Source organism: Urocitellus parryii, chromosome 9 (genome assembly GCF_045843805.1).
Source record: "Urocitellus parryii isolate mUroPar1 chromosome 9, mUroPar1.hap1, whole genome shotgun sequence".
NCBI lineage: Eukaryota > Metazoa > Chordata > Mammalia > Rodentia > Sciuridae > Urocitellus > Urocitellus parryii.
Genome location: NC_135539.1, coordinates 143,624,909 through 143,646,093, shown reverse-complemented (window position 1 = coordinate 143,646,093; position 21,185 = coordinate 143,624,909). Strand labels below are relative to the sequence as shown.

At 58.2% G+C, this 21,185-nt stretch overlaps 1 protein-coding gene and 2 non-coding genes across 7 annotated transcripts in view; 2 read left to right on the top strand and 1 right to left on the bottom strand.

The window, feature by feature from the left end:
- The window catches only part of Rcsd1 (RCSD domain containing 1), a 52,905-nt gene extending 40,668 nt beyond the window's left edge, over positions 1–12,237 (top strand). For 4 of the 5 annotated variants that reach the window (XM_026380169.2, XM_026380165.2, XM_026380167.2 and 1 more), the window contains 5 exons: positions 1,179–1,250; positions 3,947–4,150; positions 5,481–6,140; positions 7,910–7,999; positions 10,936–12,237. In XM_026380169.2, the coding sequence (XP_026235954.2) occupies positions 1,179–1,250; positions 3,947–4,150; positions 5,481–6,140; positions 7,910–7,975 (1,002 nt within the window). In that variant the 3' untranslated portion in view covers positions 7,976–7,999; positions 10,936–12,237. The remainder of the gene's footprint in view (positions 1–1,178; positions 1,251–3,946; positions 4,151–5,480; positions 6,141–7,909; positions 8,000–10,935) is intronic. The other variant, XM_026380166.2, reaches the window with a different exon arrangement.
- Positions 12,238–20,158: 7,921 nt separating this feature from the next.
- Trnap-cgg (transfer RNA proline (anticodon CGG)) lies at positions 20,159–20,230 on the top strand. The gene has a single exon. It is a non-coding gene; the product is annotated as a tRNA-Pro (tRNA).
- Positions 20,231–20,740: 510 nt separating this feature from the next.
- Trnap-agg (transfer RNA proline (anticodon AGG)) lies at positions 20,741–20,812 on the bottom strand. Its single transcript has one exon. It is a non-coding gene; the product is annotated as a tRNA-Pro (tRNA).
- Between the last annotated feature and the right edge of the window lie 373 nt (positions 20,813–21,185).

Sequence of the window (21,185 nt, the reverse complement as noted above, 5' to 3'; positions counted from 1 at the left end):
AGGCATTTATAGCATTGCCTAGAGTGAGCTTTGTAGCAAAATTGTTGCTGCAGACTCTGAAACAGCACCTTCAGACACGCATTCCAACCACAAAGCACAGCTGGGATTGGGAGTTCTGTGCTCACCACGGCAGAAGGCTGCTCCAGGAGCATGTCTGATGTGGAGGCAGGGGAGCCCGGGAGAGTCCTCATCCTTGTTCATTTCACCCCACTGGCGGGGGGGAGGCTGTGGCCAGGGCACCCACCTGGCTCCTCCGGCCAGCGGTCATCCCTCTTCAGCATGCTCCCCCTTGGTGATGGGCCTTAAAGGTGACAGGGGATCTGTTGAGTCAGGCTCCCTCCTGTTCCTTCTTCGTGTCACTAAAATAAAGCCCTCTCACTCCGTGGGCATCTCAGAGTGCTCCTAAGAGGTCAGCCTTCTCCTTCCTCAGGTTCAGGAAATGAGCACCTGGCTGAGGGCAGGCAGGACACGTCCGGCCCAAGCTCAGGAGCACCCCTTCCACCCCTGGAAGAGGGAGAGTCGTCGTCTTTACCAGATCGTCCTACCCCCACCGTCACCCCTCTCGCCTGGTTGCAGGGAGTTTACATGAAGCAAGGAGTCCATCTCATTAGAACTGCAGAATCCAGAGGCAGACAGGGTTCCTGGCCTGAGCTCATCCCAGACACACCTGTGACACGTGTGACACGAGGGCGGCTGCCTCACGGGCAGGAGTTGAACCACCCTCAGACAACTCACTCGGTGGCTGGAACGCGACAGATGTGCAATCCACGTCCACTTGGTTAAAGTGCCTGGGAGAATGGAGAGTTCTAAACGATGCTCAGGCGGGAGCTTCCAGAAGAGCTGAGTGCAACAGAGGCCTTGCCTCTTGTGCCCCCAGGGGTGACTCACCTTGCAGGAGGTTAGCAGGTGCCGCTGTGCTGCCCACAGACACAATGAGGTCATTGTCCCTGGCATGGGGGGCTCCGTGTGCGTCTGCCCTGACTTTTCCTAGGCTCGTGGTCTTGCTGGTGGTGAGATGGGGGACCGGCCTGCCTGGGCCTGAGGCCAGGTAGGCATGGAAAGAAGCAGTGGGGTGAGGAAGGCCGTGTCTCCTCTTGTCCTCCACCGGGCTCTGGGCTCCACAGAGCCCGCCCTCTTCACCTCACTCACTTGCTCGTGTTGGTCCATTTGTTCCATAGAAATCACCGCCCAGTGCTGGCCACCCGCCCAAAGTCAAGGTGAAGAGCTCGCCCCTGATCGAGAAGCTCCAGGTAGGTGCAGAGTGCGTGGCCCGCCGCTCCCTCTCTTCCATTTCTCATCCCAAGGTCGAAGGTCTTGGGGGCTCCAAGGGGTGCTCCCCATTTTCACCTGGATAGCTGTCCCCTGTAACCAGTTAATGACCAAATTGCCCTAAAGGGCAAGACTGGCAGCCTTCACCTGGGGCAAAATTCTAACAAGGACCACGTCATGCATGAGTGGACAGGTAATGGGTGCCCGGAGAGTCTTGGAAAAGTACACTTTAACTGCAAGAAACATCCAGGAAGACGGAGCCCTCTGCTCAAAGGCCCGAGCCAGCCACACACCACTTCAGCCTCACTCAGGGCTGCAACAGAGCCACTGTGTGTTGCGGGGACCTGACCAGATCCCTTGGTTGGCCGGCATTCTGCCCTGCCCCTCCACTGTGTGCCCAGAACCCTTGCACACTGCACCCACGGCTGGGCAGGCCCATGGGGTGTCCATGAACCGACGACTCTGCCCTGAGCTCAGAATCTTGTGGGGGAGACAAGGTTTTCACACCTGATACAGTGAGAGACATGGAGGGAAAGGCCAAGATCTGGTGTGTGGTGGGCCAGCTCCTGCTGATCCATCAGGGCCTCTCAACCTTGGTCTTTGGAGGCCAAGGTACTGTCCTGTACTCTAGGCTCCGGGCCCCACAGACCCTCCAGGGATCTCAGAAGGGCCCAGCACTCCAGAACTCCTCCCGGCAGCCCGCTAGGGGTGGAGCCGGGGACCCTGCCTCCGCCTCCCTGTGGCCCTCCACACTCTGGTCCAAGGGCCAGCGATTTAGTTTCCAAGTTCTGTACCCTGTTGTGCGTCCGTTCCCTTTCCCAGTCACTAATGAGCCTTTTTGGAAAACTTGGCGAGTTCAGAATGAGGTCTGGACGTGTAACTGTTGAGGCTCCTTAAGAATGTCAGCCAAAGCCCATGGGGAACGGGTTGGGGAGGGGACAGGGAAGCCACCGTCGGCGTGGGGTTTTCCTCTCACGCCCTACTGCGTCAGTTTGGAACTGGATTCTCTTCACTAGAATGTCCTTGATTCAAAGGTCAGCTTTCTTTGTGTCTGTGTGGTTGATTAGGAAGATCCACTTTACTTGCAAGCAGCCACAGGGAGGGATTTCCCTGGGAAAAGTCTGGAGGGGCGGGGAGCCTCCTTTAACAGCCAGGAGAAGGCGCTCTGCCCCCAGCCCTGAGCTGGCCCTGCTCGACTCCCACGGCTCTGAGGGCTGAGCCTCCCCGTGGCACCGATTACGTGCTGTTTCTTGACCTGGCTTGGGCTCAGCATGTGGCTTCTTCACTTGAATACTTTATACATTTCATTTTTTGTTTATTTATTTATTTGTACCAGGGATTGAACTCAGGGGCACTTGGCCACTGAGCCACATCCCCAGCCTTTTTTGCATTTTATTTAGAGACAGGGCCTCACTGAGTTGCTTAGCACCTTGCTGTTGCTGAGGCTGGCTTTGAACTCGCAATCCTCCTGCCTCAGCCTCCCGAGCTGCTGGGATGACAGGCGTGTGCCACTGCACCTGGCTACATTTAATTATTTCCACGATTCGTTCTTGCCTTATTCATCCCTTATTAGGATCACAATAAAAATACTGATGCTTTCTTAAACCCGTTAGTACTCTGTAGTTTGCAAGTCCTGAGTGCACCGAGGGTTCTCCAGGGCAGCAGCCTTGGCTGGAGGAGGTGGGGGCCCAGGGCAGTCAGGAGGGTGTGCCTGTGAGGTAAGAGCCGTGAGTCACAGAAGACAGCAAACAGGGTCCTCTATAAAGACTCTGGAGTTCAGCCTAAAAGGAATGGAAAGATAACAATCTGAGACTCAGGCCCCTGGGCTGGCAGAAGGTCACACAGCAGCTGTGAAGTGCAAGATTGAGAACCCATGGACCTCCGGTTGCAGCTGCCTGTCCTGGCCTGTTCTTCTTGGTGAGGCCCCACTGCTGTCTGGAGGACACACAGTGACTTGGCGATGAGAGGGCAGGAGGGGGACACTCGAGCACTCTCTTCATTGATGCCTCCTGCCATGGCAGCGGGTGGGTTGGGGTCTACCCGCCCTCCCCTGCCCAACCCTCCCTTTGGTCACCCTCGGCGATTTCGATGCAGACTCACCTGCACCGTGACTTCCCAGTGAGGCACTCGCGGGTGGGTTCTGCCCCTCCCACCTGAGAGGAGGCAGCGGTGGCCACCATGCTGGCACCCACCAGGAGGGAACCAGGAGGCTGAGGCCGAGCTCCGGGGAGAGGTCCCTTGCCAGGTTCCCGATGTGTTCATGAGAACAGACCCCACGCGCAGGGCTGCTGCCGAGGTGACCTCTGCCAGTGCCAAGCGGGGCCTCCTCTGCGTAGCAGCTGCCGCTGAGTGGCTGGCAGCGGTGGGGACCGACCTTCCGCGAGACCCGGGGACCTGCAGTGCCTAGCAGCTGCTGTTTGAGCTACCAGCTGGGGCAGTATCGGTGCCGGCCCCTTGGTTGGACCCGCCAGCATTGGAAGCCAGCGTGTGGCAAGCCAGGCAGCCAGAGGGAGGGAGCAGGCCATGCTGTGGCCCCAGAGAACTGGCTGCCAAGTGACAGGAGAAGCCTCGAGTTCACCCATCTCAGCCAGTTCCGAGCCAGGTGACCCACAAGCCCAAGCAGAAGCCCTGGCCCTCTCCCCACCCCTGTTTGAAACTCCTCACCTTTTCTCAACAGGCCAATTTATCCTTCGATCCAGCGGCTCTGCTGCCCGGGGCCTCGCCCAAGAGTCCTGGACTCAAGGCCATGGTGTCACCGTTCCACAGCCCCCCATCCACCCCCAGCAGTCCTGGCGTGCGGCCCCGGCCTAGCGAGACCGAGGAGGTGCCTGTCAGCTTCGACCAGCCACCCGAAGGTAGTCACCTGCCCTGTTACAATAAGGTAAACTCCGGTTCCCAGGTGCTACCTGGGCCAGGTGACCCTGCATGTCCCCTCCCCTGTTGTCCTGGAGGGGAAGAAACCGCTCCTCTCCCCCACTAGTGACTCCTGAACTAAGCTCACCTTCCAGCTAGCCGCCTCTCTCCTCCCTCCCTGCCTTGTCCCCGTGGTGGCCCGACACAGTCTGGGGACAGAGTGGGCTCTGCTTTGTGGAGAGCGTGGGGATTCAGAATGGAGCCCAGCTGCACAGGCAGGGACCTGGAAACAGACGTGAGGAACTGACCTGTGGCTCACACAGAGGGCTGCCGGGGCCACCAGGACCGCAGGATTCCCTGTTCTGACCCGATGACGGGCAGGCTTGAGCTGCTGCCTGGGCGGAGGCCCTTCACCACAGGGTGCTGGGACCCGAGGCAGCTGGCGCCCGGTGGAGAGCCGTCCTTCCCACAGGACATCCGCAGGGAGGCAGGACAGCACCTGGCCACACACCCAGGGGCTCTGACAGCAGCTAGGGAGCAGGTCCAGGGAAGTCCCCTGAGAAACAAGAGCTTACTCCAAGCCTCGGCCAAGGAGCTGGGATCAACAGATACCAAATGTCATCAGCGGGGAAATAGGGTGACAAAACAGTTGACGTAGCGTTAAAGGAGACATGGCTTCCGTCACGTAGGGCAAAGCCTAGTGTCCCAGATGAAGCCTGATCCTGAGCCCTACCTGCTTTGGATGCAGAGGATCACACCAAGCTGCTGAGGTAGGGCTCCCGACCCTGGGCCTGACTCCCAGGAAGCAAAGGATTCGCGGCTCAGCTTTGCCAGTGTGAGCCAGCTTTGAGGGCCAAGGCAGACCCAGCGGGGGCAAGAGAGGAAGCTGGTCACGGCCGTCCAGCTCGGCCCGTGAGGTCCCTGACCAGGGCCAGGTCATCTCCAGACCTCAGGCCTCTTCCTTGGCGGGCGCACCTTTGTCTAAAAAATGTTAAAGCCCGACTCTTACAAATAGAGCCAGACTGTGTCCAACTCGTCAGTGTAGGAAGAAGCCTGCCACCGAGTCCACTCTGAGCATTTGAAGAACTGATGGCTTATGGGTACAGCCTTAAAAAGATCTTCCCACAAAATCGCCAAGTTAGACACCAAACTGGTGGCGTTTCCCGGGGCAGAGCGTTCGCGGCCACCTTGTTTCTCCTGACGGAGAGCAGCCTCAGGGGACAGGCACGGGGGCTTCTCTGGGAAGCTGAGCCACGGGTGGGGGCAGTCGGGGAGCACCAGCGGGCCCTGGAAGGACAGCAGCCCCCTCTGGGCCCTCTCACAGGTTCTGGGTGATTTCTCTTTCTCCTTTCCTCCAGGTTCGGACCAGGGGCTCCATAAAGAGGCGCCCTCCCTCCAGGCGGTTCCGAAGGTCGCAGTCGGACTGCGGGGAGCTGGGAGAGGTCAGGGCCTCTCAGGAGAACGGCACCCGGGAGGAGAACGGGGATGACGTCTTCACAGCCAGGAGCAGGGCCCCAGGGGTGCCCCCGGCCAGCCAGGGGCCAGAGGGAGAGGGGGACAGGGGAACCTCAGGATGCGACGGGAAGCCAGAGGAGAAGGCCAGCACCCTAGGGGAGGCCAAGCAAGGGGAGGCCGGGCAGAATTCAGAAGCAGCTGGCCAGAGCCCAGCACAGGAGGCCCCAGAATCTTCCGGAACGGCCAGCCCAGAGCGAGAGGCTGGGCCAGGGGGCCTGGTGCAGGAGGAGGCAACCGGAGAGGAGAAGGAGAGGGCGGAGTCCACGGAGGAGAAGGGGGAGAGCCCTGGAAATGGAGAGGACCCGCCTGGACGCCAGGGCCAAGGTGCTGAGGAGCCAGAGAGCGAAGCTGTCGGGGACGAGGCCCCTCAGCATCTTCCTGAAGACCTGAAGGACGGCCATGTCCCTGCACAAGAGCAAGGCCAGGGAAAGCCAGAGGAGCCGGCAGCTCTGCAGCCAGGCTCCAGCCACGCCACACTGGAGGCCAGCAGCAAGGTCCCCACGGTAGGTGGCCCGGCTCGGTCTCCCAGGACAGCTGTGCAGGGCCCAGGAGTGCACTGTCACACGCCCTGTGCTTGTGATGAAGCAGCTCAGTGGGCGGAAACCAAGGTGCCTGGCTCCAGCCTCGTGCAGGCTGCAGGGAGACAGGCTGTCGCTGACAGGACAAGGGGACAGGACAGGAAGGGAAGCGTGTCTCCTGTGGTCAGCGCCTCGCTGGCGGGGACTTCTGGGGGGCTGAGTGTGTGTGGAGGGCGAGAGCCCTGGCACAGTCGGGAACTGGGGCCACCAGTGCAGGGCCCTGGGCTCACGGCTGTCGGGGGCCCCAGGGGGAAACCAGGGCGCTCCTTCCAAGAAAAGAGAGACTCCCAGACCAGCAAGTCAGCCAGCGGCTCCTCGGCACGTGGACGTGGAGGCAGGACACTCCTGGGGAAGCCCAAAGCACAGGGGACGGAGAAAGCGTTGTGTGGGGATCGGGGAAGGAGTTGAGGACCCTCCGGTGAAGGTGGCATTTGAGCTGGGCGGTTAGCCCAGGAGGCTCTCCGTGACATCCGCTCAGGCCCTGGGCTCTGCTGCCCCTGAGGAGGGGACCGCTGGCCTCGCTACCTTCCTCTCTTCTGGACCTTCCACCTTCCCCTGGCTCTTCCCCTTCCCCAGCTCCCAGGATCCCAGCTGGAGCTCACCTAGCTTTGCTTTAGGGACAGAACAGCCCCCAAGACTGGGGTAATTTCCCCAAAGACCTGAAATTTCCCCCCAAAATCTCACTGGGCTGAGCGTGGCACTTGCCTCCTGTGTGCCTTGGGTTCGGTGCCCAGCACCACAAAAAGACCAAGGCCAGACCTTGGCAGCACCCGCTCGTCCCCGTCAGCCCAGCACCCCGCGTTCTCCCCTCGCTGGGCCTCAGGGGTTCACGCGCCACCGCGGCGTCCTACCAGGAGCCTCCCCTGGCTCCGCTGCCACTTTTATTCCCACCGCGCATTCTGTTCCTGTGCAGCGCCCCAGGGTGGGGGCATGGGGGGTGGTTAGTTGGGCTCACTTGCCCTTGTGTGGGTGCTGTCTATGAGTGACCACAAATGTGGCAGCTTAAAGCCACAGAAAGACACTTCCTCACTGTTCTGGGGACCTGGGCTCCAAAATTAGGTGCTGTGACCTCTGGACCAGGGGCCTCAGGAGGGAGAGCCGTCCCTCCCTGCTGTGGCGCTGCAGCCTGTTCCAGCCCTGGGGCTCGTCAGCACTGCTGGCCACACGGTGGCCGGCAATTGCACCTTCACCCGGCCTTGGGCGTCCCCCGCGGGGTTCAGATTCTCCTCTCTTCTCCCTTGTAAGGTACCAGCCATTGGACAGAGGGTCTGCCCTAAATCCAGAGTGATCTCACCGTGAAACCCTTAATCACATCTACAAAGACCTCATTTCCAAATAAGGCTGCACTGGCCAGCTCCAGGGGCAGGACTGGACGTGCCCCTCTCTCCCACCCCTCCCCGCTGTGTGCTCAGGCCGGGATGATGTGGTTGTGTTCCTCAGACACCGGGTGCACTCATTCCTGCCTTTCCCCTGGAGAACTTCACCTTCTGCCCCCTGGCATGGCCACTACCACCCCCACCCAGCTCTCAGCTTAGATGGCCCCTGCTCGCCTAAGCCTGTCTGGACGCTCTCTCAGAGGCGTCCATCCTCCCCGTCAGTCACTGCCACTAGCCCACTGTGTCACTATGGTGGGTATCACATTGTGAAATTCTCATGTTTGTTTTATTATCATCTTTTCTACTCTTTTCCCCTAGTGCATCCCTGATACCTACCTACTCCAGAACTTGGAATGTAAAAGGTTCCTAAAAAATATTTGTTGAGTGAATGAATGAACTTTAAAAGAGGTGAGAAAATTGCTGACCCCAGAGCAGTAACCCAAGGACAGGACTAAGGTGGAAGGGAAGTGGGTGGTCGCAGAGCTCCCAGGCGCCCTCCACTCCATCACGCAAACCAGAGGAGGACAAGGAGGTGTGACTGAGACCTTTGGGCTTCCGATTTCCTACACCCTCCATTCTAAGGGAGACACCTGCGGCCTAGATTGTGTGTGTGTGTGTGTGTGTGTGTGTGGTGCTGGGGATGGAACCCAGGGCCTTGGGCGTGCGAGGCAAGCACTTTCCCAACTGAGCTATGTCCCTAGTCCCCTCGCCTAGATTTATAGTGCGCCCCTGGAGCTGAGAGAGTCCACCAGGCCCCAGAAGGCACCTACAAGCCTGCTCTTCCTCCTTCTAGGGTCCAAGCGGTCCCCTGGTTCCCAAATCTGATTGTGCTCAGGCTAGAGGTGCCTGCCTTGCCAAGCCTCTCATCTCACCAACAGCCTCTTCCCGTCCTGAAGGGTCGGGTCCCTTGGATTTAGAGCTAGCAGGGCAGGACCTCACCTCAGGGGGGTCTCGGGGAGGAGGCTTCCCGCAGCCTGTGGGGGCCTGGGGCTGGCTCAAGGTCTCCCCGTAGCACACGCCTGACAAAGGAACCTTGGCCAAGCCCCCAGGGGTCACCCCCAAACACAGCCTCTCCACGCTCCTCCTTTCCTTATTTCACTGAGATGCAAAACCTGGGTTTTAACCCAGTCCCTGGGTTTACAGAGACAGACATCCAGGCTTCAGGAGGTCCAGGAGCTGCCCGGGGCCACTGATTTCAATCACTGTGACAGATGGGGACCCGCTGTGGTCATCAGCTCAAACGGCCTTCAGAGCTCCTCCGCCCCTGTGCGGACTTTGTTCTGCAAGGGGCCTGGCCTCCGCTCTTCTGTCCCTCCCCAGCCTGGTCAAGGTGAGGATCAGAATGCCCGCGGCCCAGTGCAAAGTCAGCGCCAGCCAGCGAGGGCGACCTGAGGCAGCCCCTGGAGCTTCGGGCACCGCGGTCCTAGGTCCTCCCCACCTGGCAGAGGCAGACACCCCTAAGCCGCTCCTCCACCCGCTGATCCAATCCCTGCCGTGTGCCTGGATTGGCAGAAATACATTGGTCAGAAAAACTAGTTCTGACCAGGTGAATGCCAGCAGCGTGCACTGACCACCACTCACCCCCACCCCGTGGGAGACACTGGGCTCCGCATGGGAAAGACAGAGGCGAGTGCGCGGGTCTGCCCTCCACGGGCGGGCTGTGGAGCCCCCGGGACGGGACGCTCTGCTCTTCAGGGGAAGGCAGGGCGGAGATGTGAGAGAGCCCCGTCCTGGTCACCCCTCACGGGCATTTAACATTTCCTGGCAAAAGAGTGAGTCTTCCAGGGGCTTGCCGTGGCGGGCAGGTGGCCATTGGAACAGCAGGTCACGAGGGAGGAGGCGCTGCAGGGGGTCCCTACAGCATCCACCATCCCACTGGGCGGGGCAGCCAGGTTTGCCAAGGACAAGCCTCACTGGGGTCGCACCAGCCTGGGCACCTCCTGCTCCCCAGCTCCAGGCTGCCCCAGGCCAGGCTCTGTGCTTCCTCCACTTTCACTTGGAACCTTCCTCCTCCGCTGGGGAGGCGGCTTTCTTTGAGAGCCCCCTGCCTCGTGCTCTCTGAGATCCTCTCCCTTAGACTCCCAGACCCCAGGCAGGTGGCTGAGGCTCCACGGGTGGCCCTGTCCCTCCAGTTCTTGGTGGTGCATGGCCCTGCATTCCCACCTCCACCCTCCTTAGCCACGGTCCTTCCCAGAGACCCCTCTGCTGGCCTCCCTCCCAGCACTGCCACCGTCTCCTTCTCATTTCTGTGACAGCCACAACTCCCACCAGAATTCCTGGGCTCCAGACCAGCCCCTCACACTCGCACCAAATTCATCTTCCTTAAAATACCACCTCTGTTGGCGCCTCTCCTGCCCTGAGACTGGATACTGCTGGCGGGGAAATGAAGTCCACTCTTCTCTACCTGCTGAGCTTTGCTGGAGTCCTTGCCCTTCATGGCTCCCCATTGCCTCATGGTGGGAGCCAGGCTGCAGCCAGCCAGCCCCTGCACCCACCATTCCCCACCAGCACCGCCTCCTCCCTGCTCTGCTGTCCTTTCCACTGAGAGCTCTCACACTGCCGTTGCTGCAGACCTCCTTGGGCCCAGCCCTGGCTGCCAGGCATCTCCACCCTCTCCTCCCGGGCCTTCTTAATTGTCCCCAGGATAAATGGCCAACCTCCTTGTGCATTTGCTTGGGGCCAGGAAAGCTCACTAGGATGGTCCACATCACAGATCATGGGCACGTTCATGAAAGGCTCCATTTCTTAGTCGGTGGAGGAGGCCTGAGTCCAGGCCCCGCTGCTGGCAGGAGGAGCTCGCTGACAGTGAACCTTAGAACGAATGGCAAGTGGATCGCCCGTGGTGTCCTCTTACACCAGCATCAGGCCTCTGTTTAGCTTCTGCAGTGCTGGGTGTCAAACCCAGGGCCTGGCACAGGGCAGGGGCGCTGTCTGAGCCACACCCCCAGCCCAGCCATCTCTCTTCATTTCACTGTGATCTTTTCCCATGTGTATGTGGCCATAGAACTTGGAGCGATATTTCAGGAAAAGGAAATTGAATGGGAATCCCCTTATAGTGGAGGACTCAAGCTCTGGTCCTTGGATTTAAATCTTGACTCCGCCACTTACTAGCTGTGTGACCTAAGGGAAGCCACTTCCCCACTCTGTGCCTCATTGTCTCACCTTAACACAGAGTTAATGGGGATGGGTGGGTGCCTGTAAAGGTGATGTCAAGCTCCTAACGTTGTGAATACTGCTGCCCCCAGCCTGGGTTTCGCCTCGTGGGGCATCCCCAGGGAGGCCTGCTGAGCGTCCAGCGTCCCATTCTCATTCGCTTCCAACTCATCCTCTCCCGCTCTTCACAGGACGACAGCCCCTTCCAGGACACCAAAATGTGAAAAGGAGCTCGTGGTCCCTAGTGGCAAAGCTGCTACAGACATCTCTTTGGAAGTGGCAGCAAAAATGGTAGCAGCAGCAGCAGCAAAAGAAGCCATCACAGAAGCAGAAGATGCCGTCTGACGCCGGCAGGGGACACAGGAACCCGGACGGCTGTTCCTGGCCTCCATGCCCAAAGTCCCAGTGGATGGAGAGTGAATCCACGGGCAGCAGCTTATCAGCTTGAGCTTGTGTCATTTGATGGACTCTGTCAATGTGTAAAGCCACTGACTGTGGTGACAGCTCCCCAGGGACAGCCTGGGGACCCTGGGCACCCCCCCCCCTGCAGCCCACCGCCCTTTGAGCCGACTGGGCTGACCTGATGCTGCCTGTGTACAGTTCAGCCTTTCGCTAGTCTAAGATCTCTGTGGCTCTCCAAGGTCAGTAAAAGTTAACTTTGGGTGGGTGGAAACGAAGAAAATCATCTTGCTAAAAATAGAATTCCTGTAAGTTATAGAAACTCTTAGACTGTATCAAAGCCCCAGAGACAGCTTTTCAGCTTCTGCACAGGTGAGCTGCCCGCCGATTCTGAAAACACTGGGCCCAAAGAGATACTTACTGAAGCCTTAAAAAGAAAAAAGGTTGGCTTACTCCACCTCTAGAGCGCTCCTGTCCACGTCTCCAGCTGAGACTCCCAGTGGGCGCTGGCTCTGGGCAAGCCTGCTGCCACCAGGAGGGGGCCGGAGGGACTCCACAGACAGCTGGTGGCCAAGCTGGGCCCCTGAGCCACGCTGGCTGACTCCACCCGCCTGCCTCCCGGACGCTCCCTGCCCATGCAGACACCCCCCTGCTCCCCTGGCTGGAGCCTCTCTCGGCCCTTCTGCCGGCCCAGGCGGGTCTGTCCTCCGGGTGGCTCGTGTTTAATACCGCTGGAGAGGACATGAGGTGCAAGGCCCGGCCACTGCTCCTTGACCCGTGAGGGGAGGGGTCCCTCGTGTGCCTGGGGTCTTCTCTGGCTTGGCATCGAGTGCCTCAGCAGCTGCTGTGGCAGTGGGAGCCCATCAGGCCACTCGGCCCTGACGTCACAACAGTGCCAGACAGAAAGGCCTTGTGTCTCCGAGGTACCTCAGGTTTCTCATCCCACTTAGTCTTTCTAAACCCAGCACAGTGTTCACATTTGAGATTCTCATGTATTTTTTTCAAATTGTTTTTAAATAGTTTGTGACTTTGTAACGAACTTGAAACCCGGTTGGGACGATACTGCGGTTGCTATGATAAACTCTAGATTTTAACACTCGTGTCGGTTATTTTGAGGTCTGGGTACTGCTTGTCTGTGGACGGGGTCTGCTCACACGCAGATCTGGGCGAGCTCCGGGGGGATGTGCACACCACTGTGCCAAGAACAGTGTGGAACAGGAGCCTGGGGTGGAGAAGGAGGGCACACTTCTTGAGGGTCTAAACCCAGTGGCACAGGAGAAAAAGCAGGGGAGGGGGCGGGGTTGGGGGAGCCGCCTGATGGCCAGGAGCCCTTCCTACCCTGACCCTTGTCAACCCACCATTTGATCCGCGGGGGAAGGCAGTGACCCACCCCAGGCCATGCCAACTGCTGATGGGGCCTCTGGGCAGGGGTCCCCTAGGGACAGGAGGCCCTTTTCTGGTACTGCCATAAAGGTGTCCTCGGCCCTCCTGGAGCCCTCCATCAGGCCTTGCCCCGGCCTGGTTGACCTGGGGACTTCTGAACTGGGGTTGCAGAAGGCCATTGGCATCTTAGGTGGCACAAAGTCAGAACCAGGCCAGGAAGGCCTTTATTTAGGTTCATTTAGAGGCTAAAAATAGAACCCAGATCTTCCACAGCAATCAGGCAGGAGAGGAGTCGACTCCCTCTTCCACTCTCCTTGTAGTCACGCTCGAACTTCAGACTGGGCCTTCCTGATTCCAGAGAGAGAGCAAGGGAAAACAATTCTGAGTGCTTTGAACAGACCTGCCATGCCTGCAAGGGGGCCTTGCTGCTCTTCCAGCCGCACGGGGGACAGCAACTCCGCGACCTTGAGGAGCCCCGGCCTCTGAGCCTCGCGCTCTCACCCAGGAAGCCAAGTCCAGGTGGCTGGGCAGGATTTGGACCAGGACTGGCTGGCTGATGCTCAGCTAATACATGTCAAGTAAAGGAATAACTGAGTGGAAAGGAAAGCAGTTGACTCTTTTGTTCTGGTGAAAGTTTGATGTCATCGAATGAGTGAGGACACTGCTGGTGACAGGAGCCCAACTCGGATGGGCAGAGGAAGGCCGAGCTCGCTCCCAGCCCCTCAGCACCTCTCTGCTGGTCACAGGTTGGAACGTCCACACGCAGGCGGAACAGGTGCTCAGGTAACTCGGGGGTCTCACTTGGGGCCCTGCTGCCCCCTCTGGGGGGCTGTGGCTTGGATCTGGAATTTCCCTGCAAGCTCGCAAGTTGGCAACACTGTCCCCAGCACAGCGAGGCTCTAGGACGAGATCCGGGCGCTGCCCTCCTCAGCGGTGGCTGAGTGGATTACGGGAGGTGGGCCCAGCTGGAGGCCATTGGTCACTGGGGCGGATCCAGTCCCAGCCCCCTCCCCTCCCTCTGCTCCTGGGCAGCTTTCCTCCACGTGCCCCTCCACCGAGACGTCTCTGCAATGGAGCCAGCTGACCTTGGACAGAGACCTCTGAAACCGAGTGCCAAACACACATTTCCTCCTCCCAGATGTTGTGGATAAGTATTTTGGTCTCAGAGACGAAAAGCTGACTCACACAGTGGGCCATATCCTTAGGCAGGCTCCTCCCAGCCTGCAGACCCCAGGGAAGGGTCCACTGGCTCCAGGCACTAGAGAGGCCTCCCACGGGCAGCAGCGCCCGCGTGCCTGCACCTGAACCACCCTATGACCAGGGAGAGGCCAGATTCAGTGTCCGCTCCTGCAGCCACGGTGAGTGAGTCCGGCTCATCTGCACGACTGTGACCAGGACCCGGTGGTTCTCAAAGCGCTGTTACCAAAGGACACCACACGGGGCAGGCGGAAAGTGACTGTCCCCAACTGAGCAGCACCCACAACACTCTTCCATTGTTGGCTTCAAAATTAAATTTTGCTTAGTTCTAGTGAACTTTGTGCTCTGTGAACCAGGTAAAAATAACATGGACAGAATGTCTCACGAAAGTATGATTGGTTGGCTCACGAAGCCGTCGCAGGCACCGGGAAGAATCAAATGCTGCTCAAATGAAGTGGGGACTAGGTTTCACAAGTCACCAAGGAAATCAGCCTTGTTGTTCTGTGCAATAAAGTGTCACGTGTCCAGAGTGCACCTGAGCCCCAGGAGGTCCAAGACGTCACCACTACTACTGTCACTGAGTCCAGGCCGCTTACATAGTAGGTACTCAGTAAATAGTTGCCAGATAATGAATGATCGAAGGGGACGGTCTTCAACATGGTTGCCTCCCACCCCTCTCTTGTCTCATCCAGTTGTGTAAAATGTCAAAATCAGCAACTGACTCCCTTGATGTCCGCCTTCCCAGTCAAAAGGCAAAAATTCCAGAGAGAGACCATGTTTTGCACCTCCTGTGCCATTCTCCCCGTGGTGCGAGTTGGTTTTTGAGATCCTTCCCAAAAGGGTTAAAAGGGAAGAGCACAGGGCACCGAAGTCCTGGCCAAGACACCGCTTCTCTGACTCCCTTCGCCCCCACCTCCCGCATGACCCTGGCTCCAGGGTGGCCCTGGTCTCCTGACCACGCAGGAGGCTGAAGAGAGGCCATTATCCCAGCTCTGCCCTGAGTCCCAGGAGAGCGGCGGAACTCCAGGGAGGCCCACTGTGTGGTCCACGGGGGCAGGAAGCTGTGGCTCTCTGAGACCCTCAGGGGAGAGGCCGCGATGAAGGAGTGACAGGCCTTGCAGCCAGAGGGAGCCTGGGAGCCAACCACGCCCTCTGAGCGAGCAGAAGGCTCCTCAGAGGACAGCAGGACAGCTGGACAGGACAGCGGGTGTGTCCAAAGGAGCTGGAGGGCCCTGGCTCCGGCCCAGACGAGGAGAGGGAAACAGGATGCTGGGCTACCCCCTGTAGCCCAGCGGGTGCCCTGGTGAGTAAGGACCGAGGCCCTGCACTGTGTGGTTTTACCTAGAAATGTAGGAAATGTAGGAGGATCACTTGAAAGTGGTGGACCGTTCAGGTCCTTGGCCCAGTTATGATCTTGGGTTATTTGTCTTTTTGGTGTTTAGCTTTTCGAGTTCTTTATGTACCCTAGAGATCAGTGCTCTACCTGATGTGAGGGGTGAAGATCTGCCCCCGATGCAGGCTCTGTCCACCTCACAGGGTGCTTCTTTTGCTGAGAAGAAGCTTTTTAGTTTGAGTCCATCCCATTTACTGATTCTTGATTTTAATTCTTGTGCTGTACGAGTCTCCTGAACAGACACTTCTCAGAAGAGGATAGACAACCAATCGACACACATGAAAAAATGCTCATCATCTCTAGCAATTAGAGAAATGCAAATCAAAACTAAGATTTCATCTCACTCCTGTCAGAATGGCAATGCTCAAGAATACAGGCAACAGTGAGTGTTGGCAAGAATGTGGGGACAAAGGCTCACTCATTCACTGCCGGTGGGACTGCAAATTGGGGCAGCCAATATGGAAAGCAGTAGAGTGTGGGAGACCAACCTTGCACGTGACTGAGTCACACTCCCGGCTGGGTGCTGAGGCGCTCAGTCACAGACATGTGGCAGAGCTTTCCCCACCCTTCTTAGGTTCAAGGGTCGGTGTCTCCTGCATGGGTGTGTCTTCCTACAGCCCCGTGGGCGGAGCTACACTCACCTGTTTCTTTGTAATATAACCCCTTGCCCTGTTTAGGATAGAATCTTCCATGGAAGTGCCTGGTGTGTGTCCCCTCCTCTTACTGTGCCCTTGGGTGTGGCCTACCCAGGTGTCAGTCAACCTGCTGACAGTGGACATCATGAAGATACTCAGCCCCCTGAAACCTGACCCCTGGCCTCATTTGAGTAGCTTCTCCTCAATAAAAGGGGTCAGCGCATGCTCTCTCTCTCCCTCTTCCTGTGGACCCTTAAGGTCAGAGGAGCCGTCACAGTGACCCCAATGAAAAAGGTATTTGTGTCTCTTGTGTGGTTATTTCGTGCAGCCCAGTTAGCCCAGTTCAACTGGAGTAAACCTGAGCCTTTTAGTCTCGAGAACAGAAACCTGGCAGTAGAGATTCCTTGGAAAACTGGGATGGAACCACCATTTGACCCAGTTATCCCTCTCCTCGGTCTATACCCAAAGGACTTAAAAGAAGCATACTACAGGGACACAGCCACCTCAATGTTTATAGCAGCACAATTCACAACAGCTAAACTGTGAAACCAACCTAGATGCCCTTCAGTAGATGAATGGATAAAATAAAATGTGGCATATACACACAATGGAATATTACTCAGCAATAAAAGAGAATAAAATCATGGCATTTGCAGGTAAATTGATGGAGTTAGAGAAAATAATGCTAAGTGAAGTTAGCCAATCCCAAAAAACCAAATGCCGAATGTTTTCTTTAATATAAGGAGACTGATTCATAGTGGGGTAGGGAGGGGGAACATGGGAGGAAGAGACGAACTCCAGATAGGGCAGAGGGGTAGGAGGAGAATGGAGGGGGCAGGGGTTAGAAATAATGGTGAAATGTGATGTGATGGACATTATTATTATCCAAAGTACATGTATGAAGACACGAAAAACAAAATAAGCAAATAAATAAATAATATCATATATATATATATATATATAGTGGGTGGACTTGTAGAAGTAGTTCTCACACTTATCAATGGCTTGTTTTTGTTTTTAGTACTGTGAACTGAACCCAGGGGTGCTTAACCACTGAGCCAGCAGCGTCTCCTTTTTTTTTAGTACTGGGGATTGAACTCAGGGGCACTCAACCACTGAGCCACATCCCCGGCCCTTTGTATTTAGAGACAGGGTCTCACTGAGTTGTTTTGCGCCTCACTTTTGCTGAGGCTGGCTTTGAATTTGCAATCCTCCTTACTCAGCCTCCTGAGCTACTGGGATTACAGGTGTGCACCATCGCACCCAGCTCCCCAGCCCTTAAATCCCAAGGTAGGCCAAGTCAGCGCCACTTAAACTTAAGTTGGGTCAGAACTCAGTGGTGAGCAAACATTAGTTATAAAGTTCACTAATTCCCCCAAACAAATGATTTAACATTCTGAGTTTCAATACACCATCCAGAGTCGTTCTTATCACCCTCCCCTCCTGCCTGTACTGGGGGTTAAACTGGCGTCCACCACTGGGCTCTATCCCCATCCATTCTCTCTGTTGGTTTTTGAGAGTCTTGCTAAGTTTCAAAGGCTGGCCTCTACCTTGTCACCCTCCTGCCGCTACTCTCTCCTAACTTCATCTTCTCCCTCTCATACATTTGACCCCAAGTCAGCATTATCTTCAATAATTCTTTTTACAATATCACCATTCTGGAAAACTTGTTTGCCACCCAAACCCTTAAGTGGAATTAGAAGACTGGATCATGGGTCTCAATGAATGGCCTGCAAGGGCCTCTGCTCCTCTTCTTCCTGTTTTTGCCTTACTTGCTAAGCAGCCAAGTCAAGCTCCTTGGTGATGAGTTGCATCAAGAGCCAGGACAAAAACAAAAGCTCACAAAAGCAGTCAAGGTGTAAAATGTTCATCCCTCTGACCCTGCCAACTTGGAGAGTATACCCTTTGGAAATAATCCAGAAAATGGGAAAAGTTTACACCCAAATAGGCTAATTGGGCAATATTTATCTCAGTGCAACTTTGGACACCAGTTTTTTACCCTACAATAGAAGAATAAAGAAAAGGATGCTCATTGTCTTGCTGGAAGAGTTGGAAGCCATTACAAATGGCCGTCAAGGGATGGGAAAGCCACCACCACCAAAAAACATGGAGAGTGCAGCTCTGCAAAAGTCTCGGTGAGTGGAAGGGGAGGATCAGGCAGGGGGAGGCACCACCTCCCGGGGAGGGCGACACGTGGCTTGCCCTGACGACATCTCCTCCTCTCCCACACTCACGCATCCCTGAATCAGTGGGGACAATACCAGCTCTCACACCTTAGTTCAGCAGGAGGAGGAAAAGTGGTGTCTAAAAGGAGAGCGGTCAGAGTTGGCGGAGGCCAGAGCCTAAGGAGGGCATAGACGGCGCTGCCCTCCAACAGACGAGTCCCTGCACCAGGACCGTCAGGCCTCTGCCTCACCTTTTGGTCTTTATTTCCAGTGTCCCCACTTGTATTTCTCCTTTCACACCGCCCAAGGGCTTGAGCCCTGGTTCTGACCTCCTCATTAAGTGGCGCCCCAAGAGCCCTCGGCATCAAGAGAGGGAGGGAGAAGGAGGAAAGGAAGAGGAGGGGAGGTCCCGGTTAAAAGGTGAGAGGGCAGCGATTCCGGAGGCTGAAGCAGGAGGATGGCAAATTGGAGGCCAGCCAGCCAGCAGCTAAGTAAGGCCTAAGCCACTTACAAGACCCTGCCTCAAAATAAAATAGGGCTGGGGATGTGGCTCAGTGATAAAGTGGCCCTGGGTTCAATCCCAAGTACCCCACCCCCACAGAAGTGACAGGGCAAACACACCATCTGGACCCTCAGGCGACAGGGCAATGGATCCCATACCTGAATGAAAGGTAGTCCACGGTGGAAGAGGGCTTCAGAACTGAGGGGCCTCTGCCACGCGGCCGCGGAGCGCAGGAGCAGGATGCAGCCAAAGGCTCAGATTTGTGCGCAGGGGGAGAAAAGACCCGGGCCCCCTGTGCTCCCCTCCTTCAAGCCACCAGTCCCTCTCCCCAGCCGCATGTCCCCTTAACCGCCACCCTGCCCACGTTCGCGCACCTCCCCGGGTCGCAGGAGCTCACCGCTGCCGCTGCTGCTTCTTAGCTCTGTGTACTAAGTGACCGACTGAACACACCGGGCCTCGATTTCTTGGTCTGCAAAATGGGGCAATCACAGCACAGCCGACGGGGTTGACCGAGCTGGCCGAGTGCGGGAGCGCGCAGGAACCCGAGTGGCCCTCGGGAGGCCGGGCTGTGCGGTTCTTCCCCTACGCTTCCTTCGTCTCCGTCCCTTCCGAGCCAGCACGGTGCTCTCCCACCCTCCCCGACACGCGCCCTGCGGCACTGGCTCACGCCCGGGTCACCTGGCTCCAGCGGCAGTGGAGCCCCTCGGCGAGTCGCCGCCAGGGCCGCACAGCTCCGCTCGGGAGCCCGGCTCCTCCCCGTGGTGCAGTGCGCAGCGCTGAGCCCCGCTCCAGAGGTCCCGGCTCCTCCCGGGGTGCAGCCCGCAGCCCGGCTTGGGAGCCCGGCTCTTCCTCGGGGTGCAGCGCGCAGCGCGGAGCCCGGCTCCAGAGGTCCCGGCTCCTCCCTGGGGTACAGCGCGGAGCCCCGCTCGGGAGCTCGGCTCCTCCCGGGGGTGCAGCGCGCAGCGCAGAGCCCGGCTCCAGAGGTCCTGGCCCCTTTCCGGGGTGCAGCGCTGAGCCCCGCTCGGGAGCCCCGGCTCCTCCCCGCGTTGCAGCTCAGAGCCCCGCTCGAGAGCCCCGGCTCCTCCCCGGGTTGCAGCTCAGAGCCCCGCTCGGGAGCCTCGGCTCCTCCCCGGGTTGCAGCGCAGAGCCCCGCTCGGGAGCCCAGGCTCCTTCCCGGGTTGCAGCTCAGAGCCCCGCTCGGGAGCCTCGGCTCCTTCCCGGGTTGCAGCTCAGAGCCCCGCTCGAGAGCCCCGGCTCCTCCCCGGGTTGCAGCGCGGTGCCCCGCTCGAGAGCCCCGGCTCCTCCCCGGGTTGCAGCTCAGAGCCCCGCTCGGGAGCCCCGGCTCCTCCCCGGGTTGCAGCGCAGAGCCCCGCTCGGGAGCCCCGGCTCCTCCCCGGGTTGCAGCGCAGAGCCCCGCTCGGGAGCCCCGGCTCCTCCCCGGGTTGCAGCGCAGAGCCCCGCTCGGGAGCCCCGGCTCCTCCCCGGGTTGCAGCGCAGAGCCCCGCTCGGGAGCCTCGGCTCCTCCCCGGGTTGCAGCGCGGTGCCCCGCTCGAGAGCCCCGGCTCTTCCCCGGTGCCGCGCGGAGCCCGGGGCAGTTCAGGCCCCTGAGCTGCAACCCCGCGCGGTGCGAATTCTCCAGGCCCAGAGCCGAGAGCCTCCGCGAGCCGCGTATCGCGGACCAAGAAGCGCGGCGAGGCGGTGAGGCTGAAGGGCGGCGCCGGGAGCGCTGCTGCGGAGAGCGGCTCGTTGGTCTAGGGGTATGATTCTCGCTTCGGGTGCGAGAGGTCCCGGGTTCAAATCCCGGACGAGCCCAGGCTTTTTCTCGAGCCACACCTGCGTTGGAGGAGGATTTTATTTTCCTCGCACAGCCCATTCCGGCGACTGCTCCTGTCCCCCGAGCTCCGGTGTCCGTCCCGGTCTTCCAAGTCAGATGGAGCGAGCTCAGCTCCTACGGTAGCCCGAACCGTGCGGCCGAGCGCAGCGCCCTAGAGCCCCGGGGCCTCGCTCGTCTCCGCTGCCCGCGGCCCTTCTGCGGCCCTGGAAGGCCACGGGGCAGCGGCAGCTCCGGAGCCCGCGAGCCAGGGGCGGCCCCTCAGGGAGCACGGACCCCGCGGGCCGAGGACCCCCGGGGGGCGCCGCGCACCCGCGGGCGGGGCCAGGTTTGTGTCCCTCACACACTGTGTAGGTCTTCGCGCCACTCCTCGTAGAGTATTTGAGAGTGAAGCGTGCTGTGAGTTCCAGTGCGTCCCTCCAGAGTTCCGTAGTCACCGCGTTGATGTACCTGTGTCCCCAAAAGTCAATGAAACTGCGGCGTGCAAAAGAGGGCTCGTCCGGGATTTGAACCCGGGACCTCTCGCACCCTAAGCGAGAATCATACCCCTAGACCAACGAGCCGCTGTGGCGCTGTGTTTTCAGTCATCATAAAGGAAGGTGGAGCAGTTTAGTTAATGCGCCCCCAAGTGGTTGTTCGCGTTTATATTCTCTGTTTTTTGTTTCTTGTTTTAAATAGCCCTCTGTTTTTTTATTTTCCTTTTACTCTTTGAAAATAAGCGACACAGAAGAAAGCCACGATGTCATCACCAACGTAATACTGACCTCTTATTTCAAAACCATAACTCTATTTATATCCATGACTAATAAATTGCACGGAGCAGGTGGCAATGTCCCGGTGGCAAATTCCAGACTCTCCCCTTTACTGAGTTTCGCAGGTTGCGCTAGTTCTCTGTCCCTTTATGGTAAGATTGTTGGTTTCTTGCGGATACTTTTT